General features: G+C 40.9%; 1 protein-coding gene across 4 annotated transcripts in view; it reads right to left on the bottom strand.

Annotated features, from left to right (window-relative positions):
- The window catches only part of agrn (agrin), a 313,528-nt gene that overhangs the window by 100,265 nt on the left and 197,409 nt on the right, over nucleotides 1-15,854 (bottom strand). For all 4 annotated transcript variants that reach the window (XM_036590661.1, XM_036590660.1, XM_036590662.1 and 1 more), the window contains 2 exons: nucleotides 15,526-15,750; nucleotides 11,061-11,267 (listed from right to left, as the gene is read on the bottom strand). In XM_036590661.1, the coding sequence (XP_036446554.1) occupies nucleotides 11,061-11,267; nucleotides 15,526-15,750 (432 nt within the window). The remainder of the gene's footprint in view (nucleotides 1-11,060; nucleotides 11,268-15,525; nucleotides 15,751-15,854) is intronic.

Here is a 15,854-nt window from a genome sequence, read left to right on the forward strand (position 1 = left end):
CCATGCAAGAGACAGAGAGGCATAATGACAGGAATAGAACGGCACTTTATCTATTTCAACTGATGGAATGCATTAGAGAGTGGTTCCGCCGGACACTTTAACGTCCGGTACAGAGTACCATCCAAACACTGGACAAAGGACCTCAAAATCAGACACATGGCAACCCTACGGGTGACGCATAACCTAAAACAGGAGTTCTCAACCACTGTGCGGTGGAACGGTACTGGGCAGACAACCATTTCTTGATACCAGGCCACAACAATGCAGGAGTGATCACAGGGGAGCCTAACTGCTAAAATGTATTGCTATTATTGCTAATCATTATATTGTAATTGTTATTAATATCATAAGGTTTTAGTATTTTTCCATTAAAATGTGTATATTTTACATCATTTTAAACATATCGGCCTACATCACATCTCCGTATGGTCTTGTGTACATTTGCAGGTTGCTATTGGCTGCTTTCAGTTGATGGCTAGTGTAACTGAACAACTCAAAAAATAAGAAACTTTTAAGTTGGGCTGCGAACTCAAAAAAGAAACACCAAAGACAGGACTGAAAATGATTCCAACACAAAAAAGCATCACTCAATCTAAAATATGATGACAGCTGCATAAAACACGGATTCACTGCCAATGGGAATGCTAATGCAGCAAAACCACTGTGTGTGGTGTTTGGAGAGAAGTTAGCAAATGAAGTTATGAAGCCATTTGGAGAAAAAACATTTCTTAACAACAGCAAAACAGGCTAATCATCTCCACCCTCACGCTCCAGTCCATCAGAACCACTGTGCAAATGAAGTTATGAAGCCATTTGGAGAAAAAAACATTTCTTAATAACAGGAAAACAGGCTAATCATCTCCACCCTCACGCTCCAGTCCATCAGAACCACTGTGGACTGCAGTTTGGTCGGCACTCTTTGACAGGTTGTTTACCCCTGACCTAACTGTCAGTGTAGGACTGACGGACAGCAGACATCATAACTTTCTACTCACAGACCTTAATCATCACTATTAGTACGACCAACAAAACCGTGAACTTTTAATTACGCATCAAAAGCTTATGCTTAATGCAAAATAACACACTTCTACAGTGAATACTGCAAGAACAGACTGTGACTTCTGTTGCTGTATCTCTGAGGTGCTACCACATACACACCCTCCCCTCCTCTCTCTTTCTCCCTTTCTCTCTCTTTCTCTTCCTCTCTTCCTCCCTAAGGCTCAGGGGAAAACATTTATTAGCGTGTAGGCACGAGCAGAAGAGAGAGAGGAAAATATTAGCACGACGCAGGCAGAAACCCCCCCCGAGGCGCTGTTTGCTTTTTGACGGAGCACTTATCACCAAGCAATGGCTGCAAGGGCATACAAACTTTTCCCTCCACACCATATGAATTTAAACAAGCAACTAATTCAGTTGCCCTCCCCTAACCTACAGGCAATGAGCGAGTCGAAGCCCCATGAACCGGGCCGAGGAGCGAAGGGAAGAATAAAGAGGAGTGAAAATAAGCTGGGGTGACAACATAAGTCACAATTTCATGGAGGACGCACATTAATGCAGGAAGAAGATGTGGTTGAGCTGACAGATTTCCCCCAGACCAGCATTAAGTAGCACACACAGAGCTTTGAACAGAGGAGAGAAAAAGAAGGCAGGTAGACGGGGAGGGAAAGGAGGCAGTGGACTGTACTGGACAGTTGTGCTGTACATAAGCATATTAACACAGAAACTAGGGTGGTAAAATGCACCACAATGTGCTGATCTGAAAGTGGAAACTCAACTGCACCAATTTTCTATATCATTAGAACTAATTATGATGTACTGTAACAATAATTAAACTGTACACTCATTATTTTGGACAAAATAAAATGATCAGGCTAATTTCAAACATAGAAATATGTAAAATGGGTTAAAGGGTCAGTCTCTTACATTTTCTTGCAATTATCTTTTTTCCACTTATAATTTTTTACATGACTATTTCCCAACTTCTCTTTATGCGTTAGAATAAAACTGTTCTGGCTGTTTCTGATACTGTGCCTTTAAGACTGATGTACATAAATAAACAGCCTGTCCTGTATTGAGCCTCAAAAAGCAGTTCGGGCTGAAACACTCTTTATAACTTCAGAGTGAATGGGAGGGGCTAAACTGCTGTAGGCTGAACAGGCGGAAATATGTAAATATGTTACTTTTAAGTGACATCACAAAAACAATGAATTCGTAACTGGCTGTTTTACAGGTTAGTTTCCATAAATGGACCGTATGGACTACAGAGTGAATGGGACATTGTTAAAGGCTAAAGGGCCCATATCATGGATATGACTGAATATTCTTTGCTTTAGTCCAAGCAGTCCAAAGTCCAAATATTAAAATGAAATGAAAAACAACACGCATGCATATATAGCGTGTAGGCACAAGCAGAAGAGAGAGGGGAAAATATTAGCATGACGCAGGCAGAAATCTATATAATGTGTATATATATACATATATATATATATATATATATATATATATATATATATATATATATATACACACACAGATGTAACAAAAATTCCACACACACACACACAACAATACTATAATATACATATATATATTATATATATATATATATATGTATATATATACACACACTATGCCTATTCAGCCTATAGTACTTTAGCCCCGCTCATTCACACTCAAGCTATAAGGAGAGTTTCAGACTTGACTGCTTTTTGAATGCGGTACAATACAGCGCAGTCAATCAGAACAGAGCTTATGAGTCTTAAAGGCACAGTAACAAAAACAGCCTGTTCAGTTCTAAAGGGTACAGAGGAGTGGTCAGCTAAAAATTAATTATGACTGTTTATGGTAGATAAAACAACCCCAACATTATAAGTCGACCTGTAGTGTTACTGTCTATCTTGCACAAGAACAGACATATTTACATGTTCAGCACATTTTAGTAAAAGTAAATCTGAATGCTGCCAAAATAATCAAATCAAATTGTTGTGAATCTGAGATGAATCACCTCCTAAAAATTCAACTCAAACAATTGTGCGAGCTGAGATTCACACCCCTGACAGAAACACAAATACACGCACACATACATATACACACTGGCTGGTGAAGGCTTCCACTCAGTTACCACGGTGACCCAGATTCCCCTCTCTCTCCCAGCGAGCTGCCGAGGGTCGAGCTAAATATAATCGCGTTACCCTGGCTCTCCGATCTGCACCTCTAATTGGATTCATTACCCAGAGCACTCCAGGCCTGGTGCCGCTCAATGGCCGCTTAACTTCTTATTGTTTTGCCTCTTTTTTTTTCGGAGTAAAAATAATATGTGTTCACAGTGGTGTCATTTTCAGCCGGAGATGCTAATCAAATAAACATGCAAATGCTCAGTATTAATCAGAGTGTCTTGTCACCTACGGCGCAGGAGTCTTCAGCTGCTCTGTTCAACCAGCTAGAGCACGACATCTCACATTGTTAGTCTTTATGAGTCACTGCACTGGGAGAGAGAGCGGAGAGGCAGAGAGGTGGTGGCAGGTATGTGGGGTCTTTAGGCCTGAGAAATCCACCCTCTCTCTACACTGAATTTATTTGGGTCAACAGTATGTACAGTATCAATGTCGCACGGCTGCTGCCACATGTGACGAGAGAGATAGAGCCTGGCTGCTGTTTTATTGCATAATTAGCCTCGCTCGCCCACTGAGCTCCAGTCCGCTGAAACAGGGAGCAGCAGTGCCTCTCTCTCAGACTGTTACGAGCTCATCCCGTAGGTGGAAATGTGTTGGACAGGCGTTTGTGTTAACCGCTGCACAGAGCCTTATCCGATGTGTCAGAAAAGCCTAGACTTACAGTGGCAGCACGAATGCTGCAGGAGGACGTGGATGTGAGTGAGAGGAGGGAGTCTTTAATGCTAAAAGGCCCTAATTCTGAAGCTAGTAGAGTGGCTGTAGAGGTTTATTTCAGTAATTTTAAAAGTAAATAATATTTATAAAATTAAGCCATACTAAACAGTAACTTAATCATTATCTAATAGTTTATAATAGCATAAATAATTATATAATATAGTTATGAACTGTTGCTGTCAAAATCTTGTATCTCTGAAGTGGGAGCTTTTCAGGAGAAGGAAATAATGGTTTTGGCTTTTTGTTCTTCTGTTATAACAAGCCTGACATTGTGACAACAGAAGGTACTATATACAAAAAGGTACTATACAGAACCATCCACAGCACATTCTCCATCAATCAGAAGAACCCTTTAACTAAGCAAAGAACTCTATATTCATGCAAAGGGTTCTTTGAATGTTCATGGTTCTACATAGAACCATTTTCTTTACTAACAAACCTCTGAAGAACCATCTTGTGCAGTGTGCAGAAACCTAATAATTGTCTTAAAACACTCACATCTTTTAATGCAGTCTCTTCCTGTAGCAACGGCTCACTGGCTTCTACTATAAATGTTTTATAGCAGGTTTTCTGTACAGAAAAATGTGTCGGAATGAATGTCTGCAGTATGATACAGATGTGGCAGACAGAGATCAAGGTGAACATCTCTGGCTTATACCTTTAAAGGGCCCATACCAAGAAAAAACAAAGGGTCTTTTCTGATATGTCAGAAATGTTTCACAATGTACCAATCGCTATTTAGTCCACAATTATCTATGTATTGACAAAGAATGACACTTTGAAATTAAGCTGCAAAAACAGCCTGTTTTGAATGAACTGTTTTTGTGATGTCATTAACACAGACTCATTCATATCCATCTATTTAACCTTCAGCATTTTAGCCCTTATTCATTAACAATGAAGATATAAGGACTGGTTCAGCCTAGGCTGCTTTTGGAAAGAGGCACAATGCAGGGCAGCCAATCACAACAGAGGTCATTTACATATTTTAATATATATATACTATTCATATTATACATATACAGGGAGATTCACTCGAAAGAGGCCCCAAATATTCTGTAATAACTCTCGCTAGGATGAAGCAATCTGAATGAAACAACGTGCAATGTGCTCCTCAGTATATGGGGCTTCCAACAAGCTGGGATGCCTCTGCGATGGAGTGATGAGGCAGACGCCGGACAGGCATCGCAACGTTTAATGTCCAATTGCAACTTCCGGGCGCATACCCCCGTACCCCTTCATGTGTCTGGCAGAAAACGGAAATCACTTCTAGCATTGCATGTGATGCAATCGATTACACACTTACGTCAAGGTATGTAGCATATTTTTTTGGGGTTCAGTTTGCTTCATCCTAACGGGAGTTACAACAGAATATTCGGGTGCCTCTTTCGAGTGAATCTCCCTGTATATACTATATAGCATATATATATGTGTATATATACACTCCGCTTATTCAGCCTATAGTAGTCTAGCCCCGCCCATTCACACTGAAGTTATAAGGAGGGTTTCAGACTTGACTGCTTTTTGAATGAGGCACAATACAGGGCAGCCAATCAGAACAGAGCTCATTTAAATATATGATTCTTGAAGGCACAGTAACAAAAACAGCCTGTTTAATTCTAAAGAATAAGGAGAAGTAATGTAAAAAAGAATTATGACCGTTTTCGGTACAAAAACCCACATAAACTTCAAAAGCTGCAAAAAATAAACTACAAGAAAATGTAGGATACGGGCCCTTTAAGGGTGTATGAGCATGAGTGAGAGAGACGGAGGGCTAGGTGTGTCTCGTACCGGGGGTATTTTCACTCTGACTCAAAGTTCGAAAGCATCCGGAGCACAAAGGATCAGCCTGTTCTCTCTCTGTCCTTTTCCTTCTTTCTGTCTTTGATGGATACTGAGGCTTGACCTGACCTCATATTACAGTGGAACACAGTAAGACTATGTACAGGCCCACTGACAGTTCTGACGGCACATTATCTCCTTTTCTTTCTCTCTTTCATGCCCCCATCACTTCCCAAATCCTCTTGACATTACACACTGTTAGGCCCCTCTATGGCTGCCTTCAAGGTGTCTCCAGCATCCAAGCAGCAGACAGGAGAGGCTCCTGATAGCAGCTGTGCTTTAGTGTCAGTGAGCTGCTGTAGACTGAATAATGGACAAACGTTCAGATACACACCCTTACTGCACTGACCGCGTCCACTCTCTGACCTCGTATGGATCGCCCCTCTTTCAGAGGGTCACATTTGTTTGGTTGGGAGCAGCTGGGCCTCCTGAATCACAGCTCTGTTTTCTCTCTGTTCCTCTCTCTCTGTCTGTTCTTTCTCTCTTTTTCTATTTCTTTCTTTCTTATCTTTCTGTCTTTGTACCTCTCTCTTCTCTTCTAATTCTCTCGCTATTCTTACGCAATCTGTCTCTCTCCGCCTCTCCCTATTCCTTTCCTCTTCCTTTCTTTCGTTTCTTTCATTCTTGTGTTCATATATATATATATCTTCCTCTTGATTCTCTTTTTTCTCTCCTGCCTTTCTACACTTCTCTCTCTTTTTCTTTTCTGTATCTTTCTTTTGCCTTATCTATCACCTCTCTCCTCCATTCTTTCTCTCTTGATACTCTGTATTTTCTCTTCTCGTTTCTCACTTCTATCGCTCTTTTTTTCTACATTTCTTACCTGTTTCTCTTTCTTTCTTTGTCTTTCTTTCTTTCTTTCACTTCTCTCTCCTCTGCCTCTCTCTGCCTTCTCTCTATTTACTCTTTCTTTCTTTCACTACTCTCCGCTATCTCTCTCTGCCTTTCTCTTTCTCTATATTTACTCTTTCTTTCTTTCCTAAATCTCTCTCTCTCTGCTCCTTCTTTCTTTACAATCTCTCTCTCAATTTATCCACTTCTCTCTCTGCCTCCATCTTCCTCTTACTCTCTTGAATATATTTCCTTCTTTCTTTTCCATCTTTCCCTCTCTCTCTCACACTCTTTCTCTCTCTCAGTTTTCTGGCTCTCTCCAAGGATGACAGGAAGTGTGTGTACCGTGTCATGAACTTAGATCAACATCGACATGCTTTTAAACTCCACATGGTGCCTGTAGCACACACACACACACACACACACACACACACACACACACACACACACACACACACACACACCTACACACTGCCTCTGCTATTGATCAGTGTGTGATGAGGGGTCCGTTTAGATGCTCCCCCTCAGCAGGAGAAATAGGCTTTGTCACGGCTGTGGATCTGAGAGGCTGTTAAAAGACTGGAACTTCTGAAAGCTGGACGCGCGCAGCCTCACGCACTCAGTGCCGCATGCTCGGTAATACACCCAGCCGGGTAGGCCGAGGCCGGGGGGAGCGGGGGTGGGGGGGGGGAGGGGAGAGAAAAACAAAGGACGAAGCGCTGTGTAATTAAACATCAAACTGTTTGCAGGTGTCCAGAGCACAGCCGTCCCTCCCCTGAGTGCCCACTATCTCCCCCTGCGCTAACGCAGCGCAGCCCGCCTCAGCCCCACCGCTCAGCTTTTTGATGTTTAATTAAATCCAAGAGGTGTTTCTGGAGCTGTTTGTAAAACATGAAATTTAAATAAATATTTTCTTTTTTGGGGGGAAGAAAAAGAAAAAAAAGCGTACTGTAACTTGCTGCTGGCGAAACTATGTGAGAGAAGACCGAACCATTTACTTTGTCAGAAATAATGAATTAAAGCAAAATACATAAGCGCTCTGCCATTTTACATGATAATTTATGCATCTTTCCAAGAAGACGGCAAAACAATGCTAATGAGTCTTAGTGCGTGATACTGTGGAGAGGAGGAAAGAGAGAGAAAGAAAGAGAGAAAGAGAAAGAAAGACAGCAAAACAGAAAATGTAGCTCTTTTTCATAAGTAACTGTCACCACAGCTCCTGCAGCTGTGGGTGTTGTTGTGGTTAGCAGAGGAGAGAAAGTCTAAGCTCAGTTAGTGTAGCGGTTTTGAGAGTGTTCTGTGGGATAACAGGTGAGTCACAATGGCAGGGGGCTAAAGGGACTAGGGATGGGCATTTTAACCATTTTTGCCATTCGAATACACAGTACTGTGAAAAAGCCTTAGACACTTTAGTACATTATTTAAAACCGATTATCTTGGCAGTTAGTGTGTTTCTCCTAGTAGAAATACTGTGTAACAATGGAATAAATGCAAATAAGCATAAATACAGTAAAAATGTAACAAGAATGTCTTGTTTTCAAAAAATGTCATGCCTCCCTCTGGCCCAGCTGAAACTACAGCCAACCAACCGCCTCGGACTACAGTTCCCAGAACCCCTCGCTTCATCAAGTGACTCAGGACTCAAGCCGATCCACCTATCAACGCTCTGCTTCTCCGGACTTCTAAATCACTCACACCTTTCTCTGTGTATATAATCAATCTGTGTGCAACTACACTTCGCAAAGTATCGTCACCTTGTTGTGCGTACTGAGTGTTTCCCTCATGTCTGTTATCTCATTTTCATGTGCGACCTGTATTACGTTTATGACCTTCGCCCCTTTGCTCAGTTTTGGATCTCTGGTTTTCGACTTTCTGTTTTTTTCGACTGTGATTTTGGATTATCCTTTTGGCCTTAAAGCTCTTTACTCAAGCCTCATCTGTGAGCATCTGGTTCCGTGCGCCAAAAAAGCAGTTCACATCTTCTGAGCTGGTTGGAAGAACAAAGTTTGGTTCTAGATTTCTCCTGGACACCTCATTGCATGTATTTATTAAATTCCATCAAAGTATTATAGTATTTATTAAATTCCATCAAAGTATTAATTAGCCAAACCATGGCTTCCTCAAGGAGAGGTTTGAAAATAATTAAACAAACACATTGACATTTATAAAATCACTACTTACTGTGTTCATATTTTTTATCTTCATACCAATTTTACAGTGTTTTAAACCTAATTTTAGTATGTACAGTACTGTACATATTATTAAATGTATAGTACATATGGCAACGAGGATATATTGTGTCTTGTTAAGAAACATGAAAAAAGAAGGTTTAACAGTCATTTATTGTTTAGGCGTTTATAATTTAAGTTAACAGCAATTTAAAGAATTACTTCTGCTTAAAGCAACAAACTTGAGGCATTTACACACCAGTGCGTGTGATTTACTTATCGATTATGGCACATGAATCATGTATGATTTCTTGCACACCAAATTTAATTTTCTGGACGGCAAAAATTCAACATTATTTTACTGTACTTAATTTTTGTAAACTTTTACAGGCAACATGAACTCACTCAACCAATCACTGCTGTCTCTGGTGTTGGCATGGTGACAACCAAGGTGTACAAAAGCCTTCAAAATGTTCTAGCTTCTAAATGAGGTAATGAAACTCTCTGTTCTCCTTCTGCTTTTCCTTTTGCCTCTTTCGTGAGAAGCACAGGATATCTTTTTGCACTTGAAAACATTATGTCTGATCTTTTTTTTGTGGTGTGACAATATCCTTAAAAATAATATTTAAAACAAATTAAAAAAACACTATGCTTCGTCTGGTGTGTATAGTTACAATATGAAAAATTAGTGTATGAATATTTCACATTTTTCCTTTATGTTTAGTCATACTGCGTTTGGTCTGTAAAGGCCTTCACACTGAATAAATACGTCATCTTTTCATTTGAAATGTTTCTTTATATAGCTTCACTTAGATGTTAATATTTTGATTAATGTGAGAAGCAATTTCAGCTCCTCGGGCTACAAAATTTTCTGTAGTGCTTTCAAACGTAGTCAAAAAATTGTTTAAAACATACAAGATAGTATACAATTTCTCTTTATTTTTCTTAAACACACTTTATTAGAATACCCACTGAGAGCAGCATTATGTACGTTTTTTTGTTAAAACTGAAGAAAGTAGCATGACTGAGTCAGGAGAAAAAAATGTTATAATGTGGTGTAAGTGAGCTGCTACAAGTTGATCTGTAATGCCTAAATAAAAAATTAAAAGTCAGAGGTGTCGGGGCAGATTTCGCAGGAGTTTTTCAAACCACATCATTAAGTCTTAAAATATTTAACGTTGCATGCACAGACTCAAAAAGAACGCCCAGCTTGATGCTTAGGTCTCAAATGCAAAACAAACATTATGCTGACGAAGATATGGTGACCACTTACATCCGAATACATCCTTTACCAGGTTTTGTCTAAGTTTTGAATACTCTTTCAAGTCGCTCACAGTCATCAGATTCATCTGCTTTTGGGGGTCTGAAGCACAACTGGCAATACAAAATATTCCTCTGCACGTTGCATGCAATTACACATTTCTACCAGAGGGGTCTCCAAATCCCCAAATGTTACATAGTACAGCTTAAGCAAAAATCCCTAGAATGAGTTCGGATATCTGTATATTTGAATGGCCATGCCCATCCCTAAAGAGGACTGCATGCTCTTTGCCATGCAGGATAGAGGACCACATTTTCAGGGGTTACAGGGTCAAAACAGTGGGGCGGGGACTATCCAGGCAAACACATCATACACAAAAACAAGAAGTTTCCCAACCTCTGTGACACTTTCTTTCCCTCCAGAGAAGAGCTACAGGGAGAAATTGAGGGCTACTCCACAGAACAGACAGACAGCGGGACAAACAGATGGTGGAGGACAACTGGAGAAAGCTAGAGAACAGTTATGTCAACCCAACCGGCCCTTTGAGGGCCACCTGATGGAGACCTACAGGCTGGAGAGAGGTTGAAAGGTTCACCTCTCCCCCTGTTTGTGTTCCGCGGTAGCCGGGAAGCAGACGTCACACGGACAAAGACAGACAGAGAGACGCACTGCAACAGAAAGAAGACACTTTAAAGACAGCCAACAAGGACATCAGAGAGGAATGAGACGACGGGGGTGGGGAAGGAGTGGACAGGAGTGGACGACTGGCACTGGCGGTATGACCGACATGAAGGAGACATGGTGTCAGTGTTTCATGTCTGATAGAAGCTAATGTAAGAACAATGGGCTCAATGGTGATGAGGGTAAATGACCACCTTTAACCCGCACAGGGACACATTAACAACCACAGACAAACAGATATAACACAAAAACTAAGCATATATACTCACCGGTCAGGACAAGACACATACATATAAACATACATACACGAGACACATACATATACACACATACTACCAAACAGTCGTTTAAAGCACCTGTTATGCTCCACCACAGTACTTCTCTACTCACCGCATGGCCCTTGCTGTTTGACAGGGATGTGCGTTTGTGTTGTGCACTCTGCGTTCTTCCTCTCGCAGTCGTTGGGGTACGTGTGGCCGTCCTTGCCGCACAGGGGCTTGTAGGTGCCATCGCATCGGATCGGCTCACAGGAGCAGCGTGGCGTTCCGTGATCCAACAAACACACCGCGCTGAACTTACACTCTTCCTGGCACTCCTCTGGGGAAGGCAAACACACAGACACCACACATCAACAAAACTGGGAATAATGCTAACAGGTTCTCTGGCAATCAATCTGGCAATCAATACTGAGTGATAGACTCTCTCTCTTACTCTCGCCCTTTCCATCTTGATGTCCCTCCCTCCCTTCTCTCTCGTTCCCTCTCCTCTTTCTCTGCACTTTCTCTCCTTACTTCGCTTCCATTGTCCATCTCTCTCCCCTCTTGCTCTCCTTTCTCTCTTTTCCTGTTTCTCATCCTCACTCTTCCTCTTCTTCTCTCTGTTCTCTCTCTCATTCTCTTCTCCTGTCCCTTTCTCCTTCTCTCTTCCTCTCCACCGTTCTTCCTTTCTCCCTGGCTCTCACTCAGCCTCTCACACTGTCCTTTGCTCTCTCTCTCTCTTTTTTCCTCTCACTCTTCTCCCTCTCTCTCTTGTCCTATGCCTCTCTCTCCCTCTCACTTTCCTTCACTCTATATCCCTCTTTCTTTCTCTTACCTTGTCCCTCTCTCTCGTGCCTTCCCTCTTGCTCTCTCTCTCGCACAATCAGACAGCTGATATTGACTCACTCAGGGGTTTTGAATTAATTACCGTGCCTGATTATTTAATCAATTATCTAATTCCATTCAGATTGATTTGAATCTTTTTCTATTCAGAGCTGTGTTAAGCTGTCACAGTCGAGCTGTACTGCTTTATAATTACAGAGGCCTTTCATCGGATGGAGAAAATCAGGGGACTTATTATGTTATTGTACAAGTCAGTGCTTGATTTACGTTTGATTGCATTACCCAACCTGCCTTTTTAAAGATGTGACAGACTCTACATACTGATGAGAACAGACTGTATCTCTCAGAGCTCCAGCTTGTCGTGGTTTGGACTGAGTTCTCTAGAACTTAATGAGATTAGTTTTTCTTGGGAGAACCGACTGGTTAACATCATTCAAACTGGTCAGTCAACATGATTCAAACCAGCCAGCTAATGTGATTCAAAGCAGTTAGTCAACATATTCAAACCAGTCAGCTAATGTGATTCAAATCAGTCAGCTAATGTGATTCAAACCAGTGAGTCAACACATTCAAACCAGTCAGTCAACATGATTCAAACCAGTCAGCTTACGTGATTCAGACCAGTCAGCTAATGTGATTCAAACCAGTGAGTCAACATTTTCAGACCAGTTAGTCAACATGATTCAAACCAGTCAGCTTACGTGATTCAAACCAGCCAGCTAATGTGATTCAAAGCAGATAGTCAACATATTCAAACCAGTCAGCTAATGTGATTCAAATCAATCAGCTAATGTGATTCAAACCAGTGAGTCAACATATTCAGACCAGTTAGTCAACATGATTCAAACCAGTCAGCTAATGTGATTCAAACCAGTGAGTCAAAATATTCAAACCAGTCAGTCAACATATCCAAACCAATCAGCTAATGTGATTCAAACCAGTCAGCTAATGTGATTCAAACCAGTCAGTCAACATGATTCAAACCAGCCAGCTAATGTGATTCAAACCACTTAGTTAACATGATTCAAACCAGTCAGCTAATATGATTCAAACCAGTTCGGCAACATATTCAAATCAGTCAGTCAACATGATTCAAACCAGCCAGTGAATGTGATTCGAAATTGAGCAGTGATTCAAATCAGTAAGATAAGGTGATACATATCACACACACATACGCTTGCTTTCATACCTTGTCAGGAGGTGAGATCATACATAAGTCCTACACGTATGTATAAATAAAACACTTATTTACAGAAACGCCATCCTTTAAAAAAACGAGCTGACGGTCGTGAGTTATTCTTAACGTAGCGCATTTTGTTTTGTCACGAAAGCCGTTATTATCCATTGTCAAGCCATTGCGAGACCACTGTTTACAGCAGAAATGCAGAGATGCCAGTGCTGTTCTCGAGCAGAACTCGATAAATCCGTTCAGAGAATCAGTGCGCAGTATTCGGGTCAGTTGACGCAACACTGCCGCAAACTGAATCTCTAATGGCTCCCTTCTGCCTACAAAGTGCAGCATGTATGTCTTAAAATAATGGCTACTGCATCTAAACAGAGCACAGTGTGTCTAACAAATAACCACTTTGGATTCAGGCATGTGTGCACAATCCATACCGGACATGCAATATTTTGGTGTTAAACCAAAATTTCATTACTCACATAGTGCACTATACAGGGAGCAGTGAGCCATTTGAGATTCAGCCCTAAATATCTCCGAGGTCTGATTTTATAGATGTGTAATACTGCCCATTAATGGGTTGTTGCTGTTGCAAATTTTCAGCACTTTTCCTACTTGTTTTATGTTAAGAATGTTATATATTTCACTTAAAAGAAACTTGCATCCATTACACAGCTTTGTTTAACTCTGAAACATGAAATGACCACTGGAGTTATCTGCTTAAACAAAAAAACTAAATTTTAATAAAAAAACGGCTCTCAATACAGTTCAATTGTGTAAGTTACATGTATTTTATTAAGTTATTTTACTTAATCTAAACAACTCAACAGCAGTTTGACTGATATTATCTGGAATAAAATAAATAAATAAAAAATCTTATTAAAATACCTGTTTTTTTTGCAAAAGAACTATTCAAATACATACTTATTTGTAAGTTTGGCCCTGGTCAAATAACATACTTTGATTTTTTAAAAGTAAAAATAACAGAAAACACACTTCTTTTTTAATGTTTATTTGCTGAATTTAACATATTGTCAAAATAGAAAGGGGCCTGTATGTATGTATATATGCATACATATTATTTATATATATATATATACACATATTCAGGTACGTTGTATGTAGAGAATGTGTTTTTCTTATTTTCACTTACAAAAATCAGCACTAAACATTTGACCACGGGTGTTCAAACTTGACAAAAGTGCCGAGGCAGCTGGAAGCCATCCAGTTTCTATGAGAGACAGTGATGATGAGCAGTGAGCAGCATAGCAACCACAATGCGAGCGATCTGATCGCCACAGTGAAGATGAGCTCAGCTCAATTTTATGCAAAGCAGCAGTGATGCGGGGCCATAATAACCAATAAGAAAAAGTGTTCCCACATCCCCTGGAACATGGTTTGGAACACGTGTCTTTGATTTTTCATTTTTTGATATCCCTTTAGTGAAGTGATACTAATGTGATGTGGACTCGTTAGCTTAAGCCTAAACCTAACCCTAACCTTAGCCTTAACCTCAGTAACAAGAAAGACTGTTTTCACCTTCTAGTTTAAAAAAAATAACACAACTTTTGTAAAAAGCTCCTTCTGTCAGTCCTGGCGAGGTGGGCTATTTCTGTCCTGAAAACGTATGAAAACAAACCCACAGAGACAGACACAGAAGCCCAGACATAACAGCCCATCACTGTACACTGGGACCAACTCCGCACACAAATAATAATCTACTGTACGGCGAGTGAGGCACGCTTGTTGTGTGTGCGCGTGACCGCGAGGCGTCAGAGCCAGGCGGGGAGGATCTTTTCATCACTGCCGAAGATCCAGTCCTGCCACAATACACCTGCCAGCGCCCGACAGGCAAATTGGATTTGTGGAGATTGGTATCGCGCAGGCATGACAGCGCCGCTAACCCGACTTAATTTGTCCAAAGCCTCCTCGCTGCAGCCATGACAAAATAAATCAAACGCCGCCGCGGGCCACTTGATCGGAGTTTGGGAGCCACATGCGGGTGGAAGCTGATGCTATCTGGGCAGGAGGAACGCTGCTCACACTGACCTACAATACTCGTCAAAACACTTGGCATATTCATTTCTGTAATTTTATATAATGTGTGTTATGTAATAACTTACACAATGTAGATTTAAACAGTACAAACAAGACAATAAAAGAAATGTTCCGATGTTCTATATTCTATATTTCAAGCACTGTGAGAACAACAAGAAGTGGCTGGATGACAAATAACATTCTAGAGCTTTATTCTATTGTAACTTCAGTCCTGCTATGCAGCTTTCACGGTGATTTTACTGATTATGTGATAATGTGATTAATCTGCAACCAAGTGAACTTTTTAAACTTCTGAGTGTTGATGTCAAACTTCAGAGTGATGTTTTTAAACCTCAGAGTGTTGATTTTTAACTTCTGAGTGTTAATTGTAAACTTCTGAGCGTTGTTTTTAAACTTCTGAGCGATGATTTTAAATCTCTGAGTGATGATTTTAAATTTCTGAGTGACGATTTTAAATTTCCGAGTGACGATTTTAAACTTCTGAGTGCTGTTTTTAAATTTCGGAGTGACAGTATACCTTGCTTCTTGCAGGGTCCTGAGTGGACCTTCTTGAGGTGGCGTTCTTTCAAAATGGCCGTGCGCCGCATCTCGCACTCGCTGTTGTATATCCTCCCATCACTGGCACAAAGAGGCTCGGCCTCCGGCGGGCAGGAGGAAGGAGGAGCTGACGTCTCCATCTTACGGGTCTGTGCGTTCACCACACACGTAGCATTAATGGTGCTCTGGAAGTCACGGCATGGATCTGAGAGAGAGAGACAGATGGGTAGGGAGAAGAAGAGATGAAGGAGGAGGCAAGTAATATAACTCTAACTCTTTATTCAGTTCGTTTTAAGACTTATTTCCCAG

This window comes from Colossoma macropomum, unplaced genomic scaffold (genome assembly GCF_904425465.1).
Source record: "Colossoma macropomum unplaced genomic scaffold, Colossoma_macropomum, whole genome shotgun sequence".
NCBI classification, from domain to species: domain Eukaryota; kingdom Metazoa; phylum Chordata; class Actinopteri; order Characiformes; family Serrasalmidae; genus Colossoma; species Colossoma macropomum.